This window comes from Lacerta agilis, chromosome 14 (genome assembly GCF_009819535.1).
Source record: "Lacerta agilis isolate rLacAgi1 chromosome 14, rLacAgi1.pri, whole genome shotgun sequence".
NCBI lineage: Eukaryota > Metazoa > Chordata > Lepidosauria > Squamata > Lacertidae > Lacerta > Lacerta agilis.
This window is the reverse complement of record NC_046325.1, coordinates 25,156,227-25,172,982: the sequence shown is the minus strand read 5'-3', so window position 1 is coordinate 25,172,982 and position 16,756 is coordinate 25,156,227. Positions and strand designations below refer to the sequence as shown.

Genomic DNA, 16,756 nt, shown 5'->3' with positions numbered 1-16,756 from the left:
ATCTGGGGAAGGGAAGGTGTCCAGAGCTGGCAACTGGCTAATAAGACAGTGGAGTCATCTGCAAAGGGTGTGATCTCAAAGTAAGCCATACTCAGAGTAGATCCACTTAAACAAATGGCCTCAAGTTACTATGTGCCATTTTCCCAATCAAGCTTTGCACTTGTGTTAGGTACAACCCAGAATCCCCCTTCTCTTTTCCCTTGGAGAAGCGGAAAATTTAGAACTCTGCTGAGTTCTCGGCTGATGAGACTTGCTAAAGCACCTGGGTGGAGATCAGCAGCCAAAGTCCAAGTGCTTGTCCACAATGTAGATTTGCGCCAACCTGTCTCCTCATTAATGTCAGGGCATCTGCATGACATCATTGTCTCAGATCTCCCCTCCTTTAAATGTAGTTGGTTTTTTCCCCCCTTGGAAAGTCTGAAACTGCTCAGGTGCAGACGAGCTCAGACAACATACAGATTGTGCAATTTTGTCAGGGATGGAAAAAGACAGGTCAAACCTCTTTTAAAACAGAGGGGGGAGGGGACAGTTCAAGAGAATTCCCCAAGATTCTTTATGGCCTGACAAGTGCAGCACAAACAGGCTTTCAGTTGCCCCCTTGGGTGTAAATGCACAGCCTAAACTCACCTGGAGTTGTCAGTAGCACTTTGGCCTTGCAGGAGCTGAGGGCATGCAAGAGAGACTTGGCTCGGATGTTATAGTTGATACACGCCATGACACTGCCAATCTTCTCCAGTCCCATCCAGACCCAGAGATAGGCAGGGACGTTCTTTAGGAAAACAGCCACCGTTTCCCCTTCTTTCAGCCCTACGTGGTCCCGGAGCACTCTGGCCAGCTGACTGCTGCGCCTGTCGATATCTCGGTAGGAATAGGTTTCGTCTCCAAAGAGGACCAGGGGCTTCTCTGGGTGCTTCTGGACTTTGGCCAAGAAGAAGTCCAGTAAGGTGATGGGAGGTTTGCGGCTGAGGCACCTGTGGCATTTGTATCCTGTTTGAAGGATGTTGAAGAAGAAAACCAAGTCCAGCCAAAGGTAGGGGAAGAAAACATTCCCCAGGAGGAGCAGAAGGATCAGGAGCCCTATCACAATTGTGTAGAGGCCCAGCATGGCTGGGATCTCACCTCAGAAGACCCAGGGCCCTGCAAGCCGCAGGCACACACTACCTCTTGCAGCCTCCGTCTGAGCAGTGCTGAATGGAAGAAGGCAAAAGAGTATTGAGCAACAGTGAATGAGAGGAGGTTTCCAACTCTCCCCTCCCATCTGTCCCTGCAGGCTGATTCGAGGAAGCCCTTGGCTCTCAGACAGTAAACTTTAACTTGCACAAGATAGCTCTTGAAAGCCCCCACCCTTTGCCGCCTCCCTCCGCTAACTGCAACACAGGCATTGCTTGCAGCGGGAAGCAGGTCCGAAGAACAGTTCTGAGTCTGCCTCTAGAGTTCACCCAGTCCACTCTCAGAGGGGCAAAGTTCACATCTCAAAAGTGCTGGAGGAAATTGGCAATTGCCTGAGCTGCTTTTTTTTCCAATGAAAAGGCCTTGCAGAATAGATTATTTCCGCTGTCCCAAAAAGCAGCCTTGCTGAGGAGAAAGGGAACAGGAACAGAAAGAAGCTCTTTGGAAGCTTGGCAGCTCCGTGCCCAGAGGAGTTCGGATCCACCAGGGCATGAGCAAGTTGTGTCCATCTCTCTGCATTTCTGTGCAGATGAACAAACATGATATTACAAATCAAGGTGCAACAAACACATTCCACTTCTTCTTTCTGCCGTTTTGCTGAGATGTTCTAAAATTTTCACAGGTCTAAACAGAGCCTGTGGGTCCTTCCACATGCTCCTGTTTTTGAGAATTCACCGTGATTTTTTTGTGCAAGGTGGCAGTAGCAGTCCTCTCCAACCTCTGCCGCCAGAAACAGTCCCTGCAGCGGCAACTCCTAGGGGCCGAGGGGTCTTTGGACCCCTCCAATAAAATATTTGACCCCCCCCCCCAAGTTGATGGACATTGCCATTCAAATGGTATGTGTGCAGCATGACATGTGAATGATTATGTGGGCGGGGTTTGCCTGCCCCACCATATTTTATTCAAGTTGGCACCCCTGGCTGAGGCAGGGAGAGACCGGGGGGGGGGGGGCAGTGCAACCACCAAGCTGAGAAGGCACACTGCTACCGCCCCCCTCCAGAACTGCCCAGTCCTCCTGGGGGGGGGGCACAACACTTGCCCCACCCTGGGAGCCAACAACCCACGCTACACCACTGCCTTGGGCAAAAAACAACCACAGAACTTTTAAGAGGGGAAAAACCTGTAATGGGGCTGAACTTTCACCCTGAAGTAGATCAGTGTGGTCATCAGAGGTAGGGGGAGAGAAATAGGTGGAAGGGAGGAATGGGAAGCACATGAGTAATTGCCTGCAGCAGCAGCAGCAGTCTGCATTACAACACAATGCTGCATGTCCCACTTACACAGATTTTTATCCTCAGGAGATGCTATATATCTGACTGGTCCACTGATTCTGCACTCTGACTAGTGTTATAAAAGGGAGCTGCCACAAAAAAGAATTTAGATTTGCTGTAGGCTTGTTTTCTGGAAGGGGTGGGTGTTTTTTGTAATTTAACCTTCATCATATTCAAAAGTGGGCCCCTAAATCTCAACCTTGTCCCCCTCTTCAAAAATATCTACACACACACACACAACTGAATACCAAAATGGCACCCTTGATACCAAACTGTTGGTCGCCTGGACCTGCAGTCCAATCTTTGCTTTCTCATAAACTGTGTGAGTGACCTAACAGAAGTCTCTGTTTCAAAGACATCCCTGTTTGAAAGGCATGACAGACACTTGCTGCTAGGGGAGCTTCCAGGTGACCTGTTTACTGAGCATTCATCCTGATTTGTTTGTGGGGAGGTTAGCCAAAGTTGTGTCCAAATAAGTGTTATCATTTATTGACCAGTGTATCATCAACCACTTTCCTTATCACAAAAGTCCTATCTCTGGGGGAAGTTTGGTTTGAACTGCAGTTGTGCAACCTGAATTTCCTGATATGCAGTGCTTTTTTCCTTGGGGGGGACACAGGGGGTACGCATACCCCTAAACATTTTGTGAATCTAAGTTTGGCCTCATTGAGGGGCAGTATTTCAATATGAGTAGAAAAATGAGAGTACCCCTAAACGTGTTTTTTTTTTTAAAAGAAAAAAAGCACTGCTGTTATGTGACTGAATTCCATTGAAATACAGTGACAGTCTGGATGCTGCAGTGCTTGGTGGCAATACAATCTTCTTAATTTTGCCACACTAATTTTACCCATTTAGTTGGGGGGACGGGGGGGACACACCTTAATTTTGATGGAGCCTTACATGAAAGCTACTGATAAATTCTACTTCAGCAATTACATGCTAGGGTCAGCACTTGGCTCTTCTTCCAGATAACAGACTTTCTGGTCTGCAGAAAACACTGGGACATTTTAATTGTGTGTGTCAGGGGGGCGGGTGGCAAGGAAAGGAAAATGAGAGCGAAAATAGGGGGAAGGAGAGGAGGGAGAAGGAGGTACTTCTGCAGTTTAAGCTTTTATACACTAGAACCCACTTCATCTCATACATGAAGTGTTATCCTCAGTAATATATAAATACACACAGGCTGGAGAGGAAAACATTGTACATAGTGGGGTCAGACAGACATGCAATATTAAATGCGCTATCTGACGTGTGTGTGTGTGAAATGCCCCACCCCACACCTATCTTTCTATCACTATTTTGAAGCAGATTTTTTTTTTTGTTAAGCAATAGTTGTTTGTCCAGCTTACAAAAGTGAAGAAGTCTGTTCCCCCCCTCCACACAGCCCACTGCTGGATCTGAGAACATAAACAGAGAAGGTACCACATAGCTTTAGAAGTGGAGTGCAATTTCAGTGAGCCTGAAATAAGTTTTACAGGCAGCTTGCAGGTTTTGGTACCTGTAGACACTGACCTGATTTGCACGTAACTCCAAGCCATAGTGTAACAAACCATGAGTTATTTCGCACCCGATCAGAGAAACCCTGGCTTGTTTCTCCAAAGTTAGTTTCATTTCCCCAGCTGTTCTTGCCTCATTACTTTGTAGCCCAGCAAGCATCTGGGATGGGGTGGCCAAACAAACCATGATTAAAGATGGGCGCTGGTCTCACACATAACACCAAGTCATAGTTAAAACAGAGTTTGTAATCCAGTAACAAACTAGGGCTTCAGATCATGGTTTATTGACATTGTTTGTTGGCCTGTGAGTGGGGTTCACACATAACACTAAGGGTGCATTCCAACATGGGGAATATTTCACTAGTTTCCTTGATTATAATGCTAGTAGTGCTTCTGTCCTGTTCTCTAACATTCCTTTCACATTGCAGTACCTGCGGCATTATGGAACTGTGGCTTTCTGACGGATACGCCAGCATATCGCACTAAATTTCATTCACACACATGACACAACAATGAATATAATTGGACAAATGTCGCTACTCCCCTACCTTTTCCACGCATGTGGGCTTCTATTCCCCCATGACTTACCCATGAGAATGGCAGGAAAGAACTGTATTTTGGTGTGTGTGCTTTATATAGTGTGACCTGGCAAGATCCCCACAATGAAAGCACTTGTCAGAATGATTTTCCCCAAGCAAAAACGGTTATTGTGGCCCCAAACCACCCTTAGAATTGGGATGATCAGCCAGGAGACTGAAGGAACCTTGCTTCAAGGCTGATTGGCTTGATTCAGTAGTAAATATATAAAACTTGTCTTCTCTTGTACATTTTTTAAAATTGCATGGGGATGTTTATCCTAATGCTATAGAGCAAAGAACATGCTTTAGGGTTTAACTACTTTTGAGCGTTTTGGGGCATGCAGGAGGAACACTGGCCAAAAGCCAGGAGGATAACAGAAGCCCAAGGAAAAGATACAGCATGTTTGGGAGAACTAGCCAAGCCTGCAACACTCATCTTTACCACCCACAAACGCAACCCCATTAAAATCTTAATGTTCCATTTCACTCTGAGATTTTGCTTGAGGTTTTCTTCATCCCTCTGGATTCTTAGCCTGTTGCGCTGTAGAAACGAAGAGCCTTCACTCAGGAATGTAGGTCAGGCGTGCTATACAAGACAAAGAGTCTTGTGTGTTTGATTCCCCTGGCGGTCCATACTGAATGGGATGGGGCTAGGCACAAAGGCAGTTCTATCATTTACCTTGGGAAGACAGGAATGATTTGCGCGCTGGCTCCGGGCAGCTTGGGAACAGAGATCAATCATATCAGGGGAAGGGTGCTGAGATTCAGTTTTGAGGCCAGAGGCAATACAAGATTACAAGTTACAAGGATTAAATTACTGTTTCAATGGAAGCAGCCAGTAAAAATAAAGGCATTCATTTGCTGGCAGAAGTGAAGACTCCAGGAGGGGTTAAGCTAGCTGGTTTATTTGCCTTCCCTCCCACTCATGGTGCACGCTGCTGTCTGAATGTTGCAGAGAGTATGAAAGCATTATACACACACAGACACACAATTTTCTGTTTTACACTTTAGAATATTCATTTAAACAACCTTAAAATGACTTCCCTTCTTCTCTTTCCATGGTTCATTTTGCGTATCATAAATCCCTGCACATTTTACATAAGCTAAACCATTCAGTATTCCATTATTTCACCCATCAAAACTTGTTTACACTGTTGAATTTATCTTAACGCTGCCAACGTTTTCAAGTGTGCACAATTCCCCCCCATATTCAATAAACAACTTCCAATCTTCTTTTAAGGTGTGTTCTTCTTGTTCTCTTACTCTATATGTTAGGTCCACAAGCTGCACATATTCCATCAGTTTAAGTTGCCATTCTTCTTTAGTTGGGACCTCACTCGTTTTCCAAAGGCATCCCTTATTATAAAAATATGCTTGGATTTATTTATTTTTACAGCGCTTGCTCCAAAGAGTAGCAAGGCTGGGCATTTGTCAGGACCCCACAACCAGCAGAGGGCCCATCACCCCAACTCATTTTATAAAAAGAATCCAAGAAAGGTGATGGTTATTTTTTTAAAAAAAATATTTTTATTAAAGATTTTCAAAGGTAGTACAATGTCTCTCTCAAGCTTTTCCATATAACATTTTTATAAGTCAGTGTTGGTGAGACATTAGAAAAGAAAGGGGGAAAGGGGGGAAGAAGTGGGTGGGACGGGGAGGTAGGTGGGGCGGGGTGACTGTGTTTCTTTTTTATTTGATATGAGTAGGGTTTGGTGTCAGCATTGTTTATGTAGGTTCTCTGTTGTTTGCTTGGGCTCGTTTGGCGGTGAGAGAGGTCGGAGTTGGCTTGGGATGTAGGTGATGGTTATTTAATTGATAGAGTGGCATCAGAGTACCAGAGGACAGAATTCCTTCCTCTTCCAGATTGGGAGGCCCCCTGAGGGTGTAGTGCCGGAGTCCCCACTCCTCACCACAAAATGCTGGAGCCAGAACCATTTGGGTTTTCTTCTTTCTCACACCAGCATCTGCAGAGTGTGCAAGCCAGGCGTCTTCTGACCCTTGCCCATTCCTACCCCCGATGCTCTCCTGCAATAGCTGCTTCCATGCCTTGTTCATTCTCAGGCCTCCAGCAAACAAAAGCTGTCTGAGGCATTAATTGGGCATTGGCACTAGTTCCTTTTCTAGCCTACTTCCGCCCTCATTGCTGCCAAACTATAACAGAAAAACTGTTATGCAGGTTCAAAGCAGGACATAGGCTGCAATTATCGCACCACTGCGGCTGCCCTTATTACGTCACACATCAAAGGGTGGAGAGATTAAGTACCGGGTAAAATAGGACAAAATGCAACCAGGAGATGTCAAAGGCGAAATTAAAAGGCCATTTGTTTCCTGTAAAAAGGAAGTAGTCTTATTCAGTTCTATAACCACCTATCTCCGTACCAGATGACTTAAAAATTCCAGAAATCAAGCAATATCTCTCACTTCTGTCCCCTGTATGATGAAAGCAAGTAGCATTAATATTAATCTAATTCATATCTTATTCGTAATGTGTGATTTATACTGTATACTGTATGGTTTATACAGTGTAGTTTATAATCATTGAAATTAATGGAGATGACTAATTAAAGGTAAAGGTAAAGGGACCCCTGACCGTTAGGTCAAGTCGCGGACGACTTTGGGGTTGCGGTGCTCATCTCGCTTTATTGGCTGAGGGAGCCAGCGTACAGCTTCCGGGTCATGTGGCCAGCATGACTAAGCAGCTTCTGGTGAACCAGAGCAGCACACGAAAACGCTGTACCTTCCTGCCGGAGCGGTACCTATTTATCTACTTGCTCTGGTGTGCTTTCGAACTGCTAGGTTGGCAGGAGCTGGGACCGAGCAATGGGAGCTCACCCCGTTGCGGGGATTTGAACCGCCGACCTTCTGATCGGCAAGCCCTAGGCTCTGTGGTTTAACTTTAGACCACAGCGCCACCCGCATCCAACCGTTTAATGGAGATGACTAATTAGGTCCATCAATTTTAAGGGACCTACTCTAAGTAGAACTTAGTTGAAGCCAGCCCACTGTTCTTTTTCTTCCTCTTTCCTTTTATAATTATAAATGCCCTTTAAAATGAGCTGAATTTTAGGGCAACAATGATTGGACCAGCACAACAACAAACAAACAAACAAACCAAATGTCCTGCTCTTTGTAATGCAAATTTTACATCATTTAAAATTGTTCAAAGATGGTGGGTAGTTTTTTTTAGACATAACCGCATGCAAGTTAAATAAGCTGAAAGCTTCTACCTGCTCTTGAGTGCTGGGTTGGGGCTGGCTGGGAGGTCTAAGTCCTCCACTCAAGTATTCTGGCTTTGCTGCAACCTGGGGAGTGTTTTGTATATTTGGCTGAAAAATAATCCAAACCACTCGACTACATTACAAGGTTGTTGTAAATTTGCCTTAGCCTCAACCTGACTAGGAACTTGCAATACTGACACTGGGCTAGATTGCCAGGAGGCACGAGCTCCTCTCTCGTAACTTCAGTTTCCTCAACATATAACATGGGGAGGCTTGGAATTTGCATCTGGTGGGTTAATTTCTAAAATTGTTAGAAAACGCCTCCAAATGCATGCATTCCACACATTTAAGTGTCCAGGTTTAAAGAGAGCAGAAGCATTTCTCCTGACTGCTACCTTGCTAGTACCCAATCGGAGCTAATTAATATTGTATAAAAAATTTGCTAGGAGGGGATACGCTAACGCTGCTCCGGAAGACATAGTCTTCGAGGAGAACCCGGAAATCGTCTAAAAGACAATGATGCCCCTCTATATTCCCCCCCCCCCCCTTATCCGCTACGGGTTTGACCGGCGAGCACATAGACTTTAAAAAAGGAGAAGAGTGATACTTCCCCTGCTTGACACTAGGACTTCCGGAATAATTTTTGACGCCCTTTTTTCCCGAAGGAAAATAAGTCAGAATTCGAGACCTCACGCTGTTTCCAGCTCACTGCGCGGGGGGGGGGGGGGAGATGTGGCAGACAGTGACTTTACGACAACCCTGCAGTGTAGTCTCGTTATCACGAGATTGTGTGTATACTATGTGCGCCTATAGCAACACCGCCCTGCACTGCAGAATTTGGCAGGTTGCGCGGGAGGAAGGGGGAAATTGGGGGAGCGTTTTACGACGGCCCTGTAACTAACCCAGCGCTAATAGCGAAAGTGGGGCTTCAGCCGAGAGAGTGACTCGAGGAAATGTAGCCTTATTTAGGGATAAAGTAAGGCTGTGCAGGCCAGATGATGCACCACCAGGACTAAGCGCCATCAGCCCCAATTAAGGCGGACAAGGGTTGCCAGCTGGGAACTACGGAAGGGGAGAGAGAGTGCCCCTGGCTGGGCGCGGGTCCTACTCACTAGTTCCTCCTCGGCCACGGTGAGAAGGGGCCGCCGGCCTGACCCAGCCGGGCTCTCCTTCTGTTCTTAATGGTCAGCGGCGGCCTGAGCTGCCTGCCGTCCAACCTGGCCAAGGAGCCCCGCGCCGCTTTCGCTGGACAGCAGGCCCACTGCGCGCTATCCCGAGTTTCAGGGGGTTGCCAATAGGTAGGGCATGGAAGTGCGGAAAGTACGCCGCTTCCATAATCCGACGGTCGGCGAAGGCTTGAAAGGGCGCGCAACACCCATCTTTCGGGATCCGGCTGCTTTCCGTTCGCTTCCTTTCTGCGTCTACGTTGGGCTCCCGCCAGGCGGAGCACCGCCGCTCCCCGTGCGCACCCCCGAATGAGCGCAGCAGCCAAGCCGAGGTACTCAAAACTATAGGATCGCAGAACGTAACACTAATGTCTCACAACAAATGAAACTTGATCTGTAGAAAACGCAATATGAAAAAATGAGACATTGCACATACTTTTGTAAACCAAGAAATCTTTAATAAAAATATATTTAAAATCTAATCGTAGGATTGCAGAGTTGGAAGGGACACCCGACGGTCATCTAGCCCAACCCCCTGCAATGCAAGAATATGCAGGTGGATTGAACCTTGCCGTTATCATCCATTGAGTTCAATCTGCTTTCTTACAGGAGCGCTGTGTTTTTCCCCGCCTCCCCCCGCAGCCACAGCGCGCGTGTGCCTCTAGCCTTTCTTTCTCTATGGGCGGCACGGAAGCGGCGGGAGGAAAGAGACGTGCGCGGAAGGAGGCCGCGGGGAGGGAAGGCAAGAGGCAGCGGCGGCGGCACGGCCAGTCCTGGCGGCAGACGAGGCGGCAGGTGAGAGGGGCCCCGCCCCCAGCCCGGGGCGCAAGCCACGCCCACCCGGCCTTTGCCCCGCCCCTCCCTCCTTCCCTCCGCTCCCAAGTATCCCGTGCATCGTTCGGCTCCCAGGTAGCGGACGGGAGCCCGGATGATTCCTGGGTCTCCTCCGAATAGGAGAGCCCGGATTTTGGGGCAGGTGGAGAGGCAGGACTCAGGGCGCACGAGGAAGGCGAGTGCGCCTCTGAGCATGGACAGAGCGCATTTCGCCACCGAGGGGGAGGCGGGGCTTCTGCATGGTGCTGCATTCTGGCCGGATTTGAAGCCCAGCAGCTCCCGATTTCTTTCCTCGGGTGGGTGGAGAGAGTTCATTGCTGCTGGTGGAGCTATCGGTGTGTCAAAGCTCCTGGGCTCAGAGGTGTTTTGTTGCCCTGGGAAATGATTCCCGGTGAAAAGAGGGTGGAGGCGCCCAGCTGCAGCTTCCAGAGAAAAGCATTTTCTTCCTGTCCAAATCACGACCTTTTAACTGGGTCCCAGACCCCCTGGATCCATTCCCCTGTCTATCATTGTGAGCTGCTGGTGGTATTTCTCTTTCTGTGTAGGATCAAGTGGTTTATCTCCCTTTTTCTCAAAATAGAAAAAAATAGCAGAGGTGCAGTCATTTTAATTTTAACAAATTTTCCATGGATTCTCCTCCATTAGAGAAATTTGGAAGGCAATTTGACTGTCTTGTTATGTCAGCCACTCTCCTACTCTGCAGCGCCTTAAATCAGCTGTATCTTCTATTTCTGTTCTGCCTTTTTGCCTTCAACACCTGAGATGTGTGTTTTCAGGGGGCCCCTTTAAAAAAATGGTTTTACAAGTTCACTCACACAAATAATGTTATTACAAATATTAGAATTTTGCACAAGATCCTTCTGAATCCCAAAACTTACCTCCTCCCCTCCGTGGGTTCTTAAATAACTTTTTTTACTGCATATTACATGTCCATCTAATTTACCACCCTCCATTATATCCAAAGTCTATGTATCATTGCAGGGGTTATTTGAAGCCTGCTAAAAAGTTCAAGTGTTTACAGTGGTCTTTCTGATTTTCCCGGTTAATCTTGCCATCTCTGCGTAATCCAATAATTTCTTCTGCCAATCCGCCCTAGTAGACATCTTGTCACCTTTCCAGCTCTGGGCAAGCAGCATCCTTGCAGCTGTCGTAGTGTACATAAACAGTCCTTTCAGTTCCTTTGGTATCTCTGCACCTACAATTCCTAACAGAAACGCTTCTGGTTTTTTAACAAAGGTTATTTTAAACATTTTTTTTGTACTGTATATCATTTCCCAGAATTCCTTTATCACTTTACAGTTCCACCGCATAGGATAAAAGGTGCCTTCCTTTTCCTTACATTTCCAACAAACATTTGAACTTGTCATATACATTTTTGCTAATTTACTCGGGGTTAAATACCAGCGAGCGTTACACTAGTTTTTAAAAAAAATATTCTGGGGGAGGGCAGGTAAAAACAACAATTAATAATAATGTTGTGTTTCAGGCTTTGTACGAGAAGAGTCTGCCTTTCGACTGTCCGCGTGGGATGCACACTGCTCCTCGGAAGGATCTCAAGCTCCGGCTGCCCCAGTGAGGGACGTGGAACAGCATGGCTGAAGCCGTCCATTACATCCACCTCCAGAACTTCAGCAAGTCCCTCCTGGAGACGCTGAACGGGCAGCGCCTGGGCGGGCATTTCTGCGACGTGACAGTGCACATCCAGGAGGCCACACTGCGTGCTCACCGCTGTGTCTTGGCCGCCGGCAGCCCCTTCTTCCACGACAAGCTGCTTCTGGGCTACTCGGAGATCGAGGTCCCTCCCGTGGTCCCCAGCCAGGTGGTCCGCCAGCTGGTGGAGTTCATGTACAGCGGCTCTCTGGTGGTGGCCCAGTCAGAAGCGCTGCAGATCCTCACAGCCGCCTCCATCCTGCAGATCAAGACAGTCATTGACGAATGCACCCAGATCATCTCTCAAAGCCGCAGCCCCAAGCCTCCCACTGCCCCGCCTCCGGTGCCCCTCTCCCTTCCCAGGGTCCTCCCAGCTAAGCCCCAAGAACAGCCAGCCAAAGAGGCGCTTGGTAGCATCTCGCGGCCTGGAGACCTTGACGCTTCCCACCTGGAACCCCCCAAACTGCTCTGCGCTTCAGAGGTGCGCTACAAGCTGCGCGACCTCCTCTCCTCCTCCCAGCACAGGGAGGTGAGGGCGGCCGCCTGTGAGGGGGGCATAAGCGATGGGGAGGCGGGGGGCCCGTACCTACACCCCGCCGAGGCCACGCCCAGCTGCCACAGCCGCAAGCAGCGCCAGCCGGTGAGGCTTCAGCTGTCCGAGACTATGCCTGTCATCATCAAGGACGAGGAGGAGGGTGTTGGTGGGGAAGGCCGGGAGGGGGTGGTGGTGGAAGAAAGGGAGGCCAAGCTTGGCTGCTTCCCTGAGTGCGGCGGGAGCGGAAGTTTCCCTGCTGGCTTCAGCGACGAGGCGGAAGCAAAGGATTCTGGGAGTGCCGGCGGGGCCGGCAGGAAGGAGAGCCTCCACTTGGATTATGCCACTGCCGAGGGCCAGGATTTCTTTGGGAACCAGGATGTCTTTTCAGAGTCCTTCATCCCATCCTGGCAGGGGGAGGAAAGTGGCGAAGAGGCGGCAGCTTCCGCCGCGCGGGACAGGGAGAAGTTCCACTCGGACTGCAGCTTGGAGGCTTCCAACCTGAGGAGCTTGGCGGGAGAGTTCAAGCAGGACTTGGGCGGGCCCTCTGGCGGCGGCGCAGCCTTTCCGCCCCGCAGCAATAGCGGCAGCGGGGGCTTGACTTTCGTCTCTTCTCTGGGCATCCAACGGGAGCTCAAGGCAGAGGTCAGCAGCGCCAGCACGGCCACCAGCACCACCAGCATCTTCCAGTTCCACATGCCCCAGCCGGCTGCGGTGGCCCAGGGCTTTTACAGCATCCAGGCGCAGCCGCCGCCACCACCGCAGCAAGACGCCGGTGCCAGCAACATGGTGCAGCTCAGCCCTGGTGCCATGGTCACAGGCCCCCTGCATGGCGCTGGAGAGCAGCAGAGCCAACAGCCTGGCCCCTCGCGCTGCTCAGAGCCCTCCTACCAGTGTAGCCACTGCCAGAAAACCTTCAGTTCCCGCAAAAACTACACCAAGCACATGTTCATCCATTCTGGTAATGGGCATTATGAGGTGGGGCTTCCTGGGAGGGTGTTGCTGGGGGTATGGTAGGGGCGAGGAACCCTTTTTCATCCAGAGGGGAGTATTCCCTTCCAGGAGAAACCTTCCAGGGGTTGGTTGGGCCAGGAGGCCATTGTGGGTGGAGCCATGAATGCAAATTGCACTTTGTACAGTAGGCTAGCTTGTACACACACCTGGCCCTCTCTGTCCTCCACCCAGGGCAAGCCAAAGGCAATAGGGTTCAAGGGCACATGCCAACCCCGAGGTTGCAGAAATACAACATTCAGGGAAACAGCCTTAAGGAGGGAGGCAGCCCCTTCCTGCCCAAAAGCTCAGAGAGGACTGAGTAAGCTCAGTGGCCACAGAACGCTAACTGTTGGGAGTCTGGGATAAGTAGAAAATGCGAGGGTGTGTCACGCGAATGCTGAACAGCAGCCATCCACGCTGCAACATTTTGTTGCAGGCCTGGCTTGCAATAACTATGTACCCAAGAGATAAATGCAGACCTACATTTAGATGCCAGATATAAATTCACAGCGAGGCCAGGTTACAATGTTTGGGCCATTTGATTCATAGGTAATAATAATAATAATAATAATAATAATAATAATATGTTTCTTGTATCCTGCCCATCTGACTGGATTGTCCCAGCCACTCTGGGAGGATTCCAACATAATACATAAGATACACAACAGAACATCACATATTAAAAACTTCCAGGTACAGGCAGGGCCGGATTTAGGTTTGATGAGGCCCTAAGCTAATGGGGCCCTTTATATGTCCAGCTGTCCTTTGTCAACAACAAATTGTCGCTGTTTTTGTGTTGAATATATGTATATGGTAATTTATGGACCCAATAAGTATCTAAAGCCATTTGCCACTGTTGCTGTATGTAGGTATTATTTTATTTGTTTTTTTATCTTATATTTTGGGAATGTATATCCAGGTTTTTTTTTCCTTTAATTTTTTTGGGGGCCCCCAAGAGAGTGGGGCCCTAAGCTATAGCTTGTTTAGCTTATACGTAAATCCGGCACTGGATACAGGGCTGCCTTCAGATGTCTTCTAAGTCAGATAGTTGTTCATTTCCTTGACATTTGACAGCAGGGCGTTACACAGGGCGGGTGCCACAGACGAGAAGGCCCTCTGCCTGGTTCCCTGTAACTTCACTTCTTGCAATGAGGGAACTGCCAAAGGCCCTTGGAGCTGGACCTCAGGGTCCTGGCTGAACGATGGGGGTGGAGACGCTCCTTCAGGTATACCAGGACCAAAGCTGTTTAGGGCATCATCCCCAAAGGAGGGATGTCCCCCTCAGTCCAGCGCCATGGGGCAGTTTCCGGGTTCCAGTGCTGGGGGTTCCGTGTCCTCTCCGCTGACCCGCTGTGCTTTTCCCTCCCCGCGACAGGCGAGAAGCCCCACCAGTGCAGCATCTGCTGGCGCTCCTTCTCCCTGCGGGACTACCTGCTGAAGCACATGGTGACGCACACGGGGGTGCGGGCCTTCCAGTGCTCCATCTGCTGCAAGCGCTTCACCCAGAAGAGCTCGCTCAACGTCCACATGCGCACGCACCGCCCAGAGCGCTTCCAGTGCTGCATCTGCAACAAGTACTTCTCCCACCGCACGCTGCTGGAGCGCCACATGACCACCCACACGGCCTGGAAGGGCGGGCAGCCCGACGCCCCCGGAGCCATCGGGGTGGCTGCATCTGCCGCCGACTGGAAAGAGAAGCCGAGCATCGCTGCCGCGGCCTCTGCCACCGAGGGGACTATTGCCGTCTCTGCCGCGGCGTGGAAAGCGGGGGAACCGTCTGCTGAGACGGCCATTGCCGCGTGGAAAGCGGGGGATCCCGTCCCTGGGGAAGGCAGTATGGGGGCCTGGAAAGGGGAAGCGGCTGGCGAAGGACCGGCTGCGGCCTGGAAAGGGGACCCTGCTTCAGAGGCAGCCATGCAGCCTCACACAGCCTAAGGCTTTATCTCCCCCAACCTCCGTTTATGAGTTTTTCTTTTATCCAGCAGTTGTCGTTGACTGTGGCTCCAGCATCTTGAGAATTAAAAAGGCTGTCCCACATAGGATGTAGCTTTCTCCTACTGACAGGGCAGCCATGCGCACAAGCCAGGCTGTGAATTCTCAAGGGGAGAGTCTCAGCGTCGTCGTTGCGTCATTAGGCCGCAGCATCGACCGCCTGTAAAAGTTGCTGGTGGCAGGAACATGGGTGAATCTGCACTGATGCTGTCCATGTCATTCCTGGCCCGTAGCTCAGTGGCAGAGCCCATCCTTAGCATAAAAGGAAAGGCAGATCTCCAATCGCCGTCAACTCCAGTCACAAGGAGCAGAACTGGAAAAATTTCTTGCCAGTGAGTAGACCAGGGTTGGGAAAACCTGTGGTCCTCCACGTGTTGGAACTCACAGCAACTACAGTCCCACCCTGGACATCCTTTGGTCAGGGATGATGGGAGGTGGGAGAATAGATTTTGCTATTATGGGCAGATTAGTTGCAATTAGGGATGGTGGAAGTTGGGAGTCCCGCAACATTTGGAGTGCCACAGGTTCCCTGTCCCTGGAGTATATTGTACTGGGCTCGTTGGGCTGGTGATGTGATTTAGTGCAAGGCCGCTTAACAGCTCCATATTTAGCCCCAATAGCTAAATGCCTATGGTCAAAGGCAGGATGCCAGGGAATACCAGCAAAAGAAGCCTTGCTTGTGAGCATCCCAGAGGCATTTGGCTGGTGACAGCAGAAAGGTAGATGCTAGATGGATCATTGGCCTGATCCAACTTGGCTGCTCTTATAAAAAGATCTGCCACAATTCTTTCTTTTTGGGGGTTTTTTGGTTATGCCATGCTTACAGCTTATACTGTTACTGTCTTGCATTTCCAAAGCAGTTGGGTTCCGGGGCTGTTTTATTTGTAATGGATCAACTTATCCAAGCCGTTTCTCCCCTTCTTCATAGGAAATAAAGCAGTATGTGTGTGTCTGTGTATATTTCTCAAGACAGTAGGACTTTTGATGAGATGGTTGAAGAGGGGGCCTAGCTCAGGGGCTGCAGATGGTTCCTGGTTCAGCCCCTGGCATCTCTGTGGAGGTGTGAGGCGGGGAATCAGATAAACAAGTGATGGGAAAGACCTCTCTCTCTCTGAGACCCTGGATAGCCAGAGTAGACAACATTGGGCACGGTGGACAAAGAGTCTGAGCTGGGATCAGGCAGTTTCCTATGTCCATAGAATCACAGCCTCATTCTCAGTGGAGGCTGGTCCATTCGAGCAAACAGGGCACTACCCCACCAACCTCAGCCAGCTCCCATGTGCCTGCCTTCTTACTTACAGCTAGTGGTACAGGCTATTGCCAGTGTGGTGTAGTGATTAAGAGCGGTAGACTCGTAATCTGGTGAACCGGGTTTGCGTCTCCGCTCCTCCACATGCAGCTGCTGGGTGACCTTGGGCTAGCTAGTCACACTTCTTTGAAGTCTCTCAGCCCCACTCACCTCACAGAGTGTTTGTTGTGGGGGAGGAAGGGAAAGGAGAATGTTAGCTGCTTTGAGACTCCTTCGGTTAGTGATAAGGCGGGATATCAAATCCAAACTCTTCTTCTTCTTCTTCTTCTTCTTCTTCTTCTTCATCATCATCATCATCCTCCTGAGGCCACATTCACACTATAGGTTTAAAGCACTATGATAACATCATGGCTCCCCACTCCAAGAATCCAGGAAACTGCAGTTTGTTACAGGTTGCTGAGAGTTGTCGTTGGCCTCTCAACTTGCATCAACCACAGCCTTCGTAGTCCGTGATCAAGATGATAGGAGCTACAGACCAAGAAAAAAATATATTTGGAGGGCCACAGGTTTTCCACCCCCGGATTTAAGTGTTTGCCAGGTAGCCACAGGT

At 49.5% G+C, this 16,756-nt stretch overlaps 2 protein-coding genes across 2 annotated transcripts in view; one reads left to right on the top strand and one right to left on the bottom strand.

Annotated features, from left to right (window-relative positions):
• LOC117058310 (very long-chain acyl-CoA synthetase-like) overlaps positions 1 to 1,195 on the bottom strand; it is a 32,051-nt gene extending 30,856 nt beyond the window's left edge. The window contains exon 1 of the mRNA XM_033169405.1: positions 628 to 1,195. Within this exon, the coding sequence (XP_033025296.1) occupies positions 628 to 1,105 (478 nt within the window). The 5' untranslated portion in view covers positions 1,106 to 1,195. The remainder of the gene's footprint in view (positions 1 to 627) is intronic.
• Positions 1,196 to 11,229: 10,034 nt separating this feature from the next.
• Positions 11,230 to 15,159, top strand: ZBTB45 (zinc finger and BTB domain containing 45). Its single transcript, XM_033170452.1, has 2 exons — positions 11,230 to 12,873; positions 14,281 to 15,159. Exons 1-2 carry the CDS (start codon positions 11,322 to 11,324, stop codon positions 14,838 to 14,840), a joined length of 2,112 nt encoding a protein of 703 aa, XP_033026343.1. The 5' UTR covers positions 11,230 to 11,321; the 3' UTR covers positions 14,841 to 15,159.
• Positions 15,160 to 16,756: the final 1,597 nt, after the last annotated feature.

Excerpts from the sequence above, each read along its gene's own strand:
- ZBTB45 (XM_033170452.1), top strand. The coding sequence starts at position 11,322 with ATGGCTGAAGCCGTCCATTACATCCACCTCCAGAACTTCAGCAAGTCC. Across the intron at positions 12,874-14,280 it reads GCACATGTTCATCCATTCTG|GCGAGAAGCCCCACCAGTGC; the intron begins GTAATGGGCATT and ends TCCCCGCGACAG.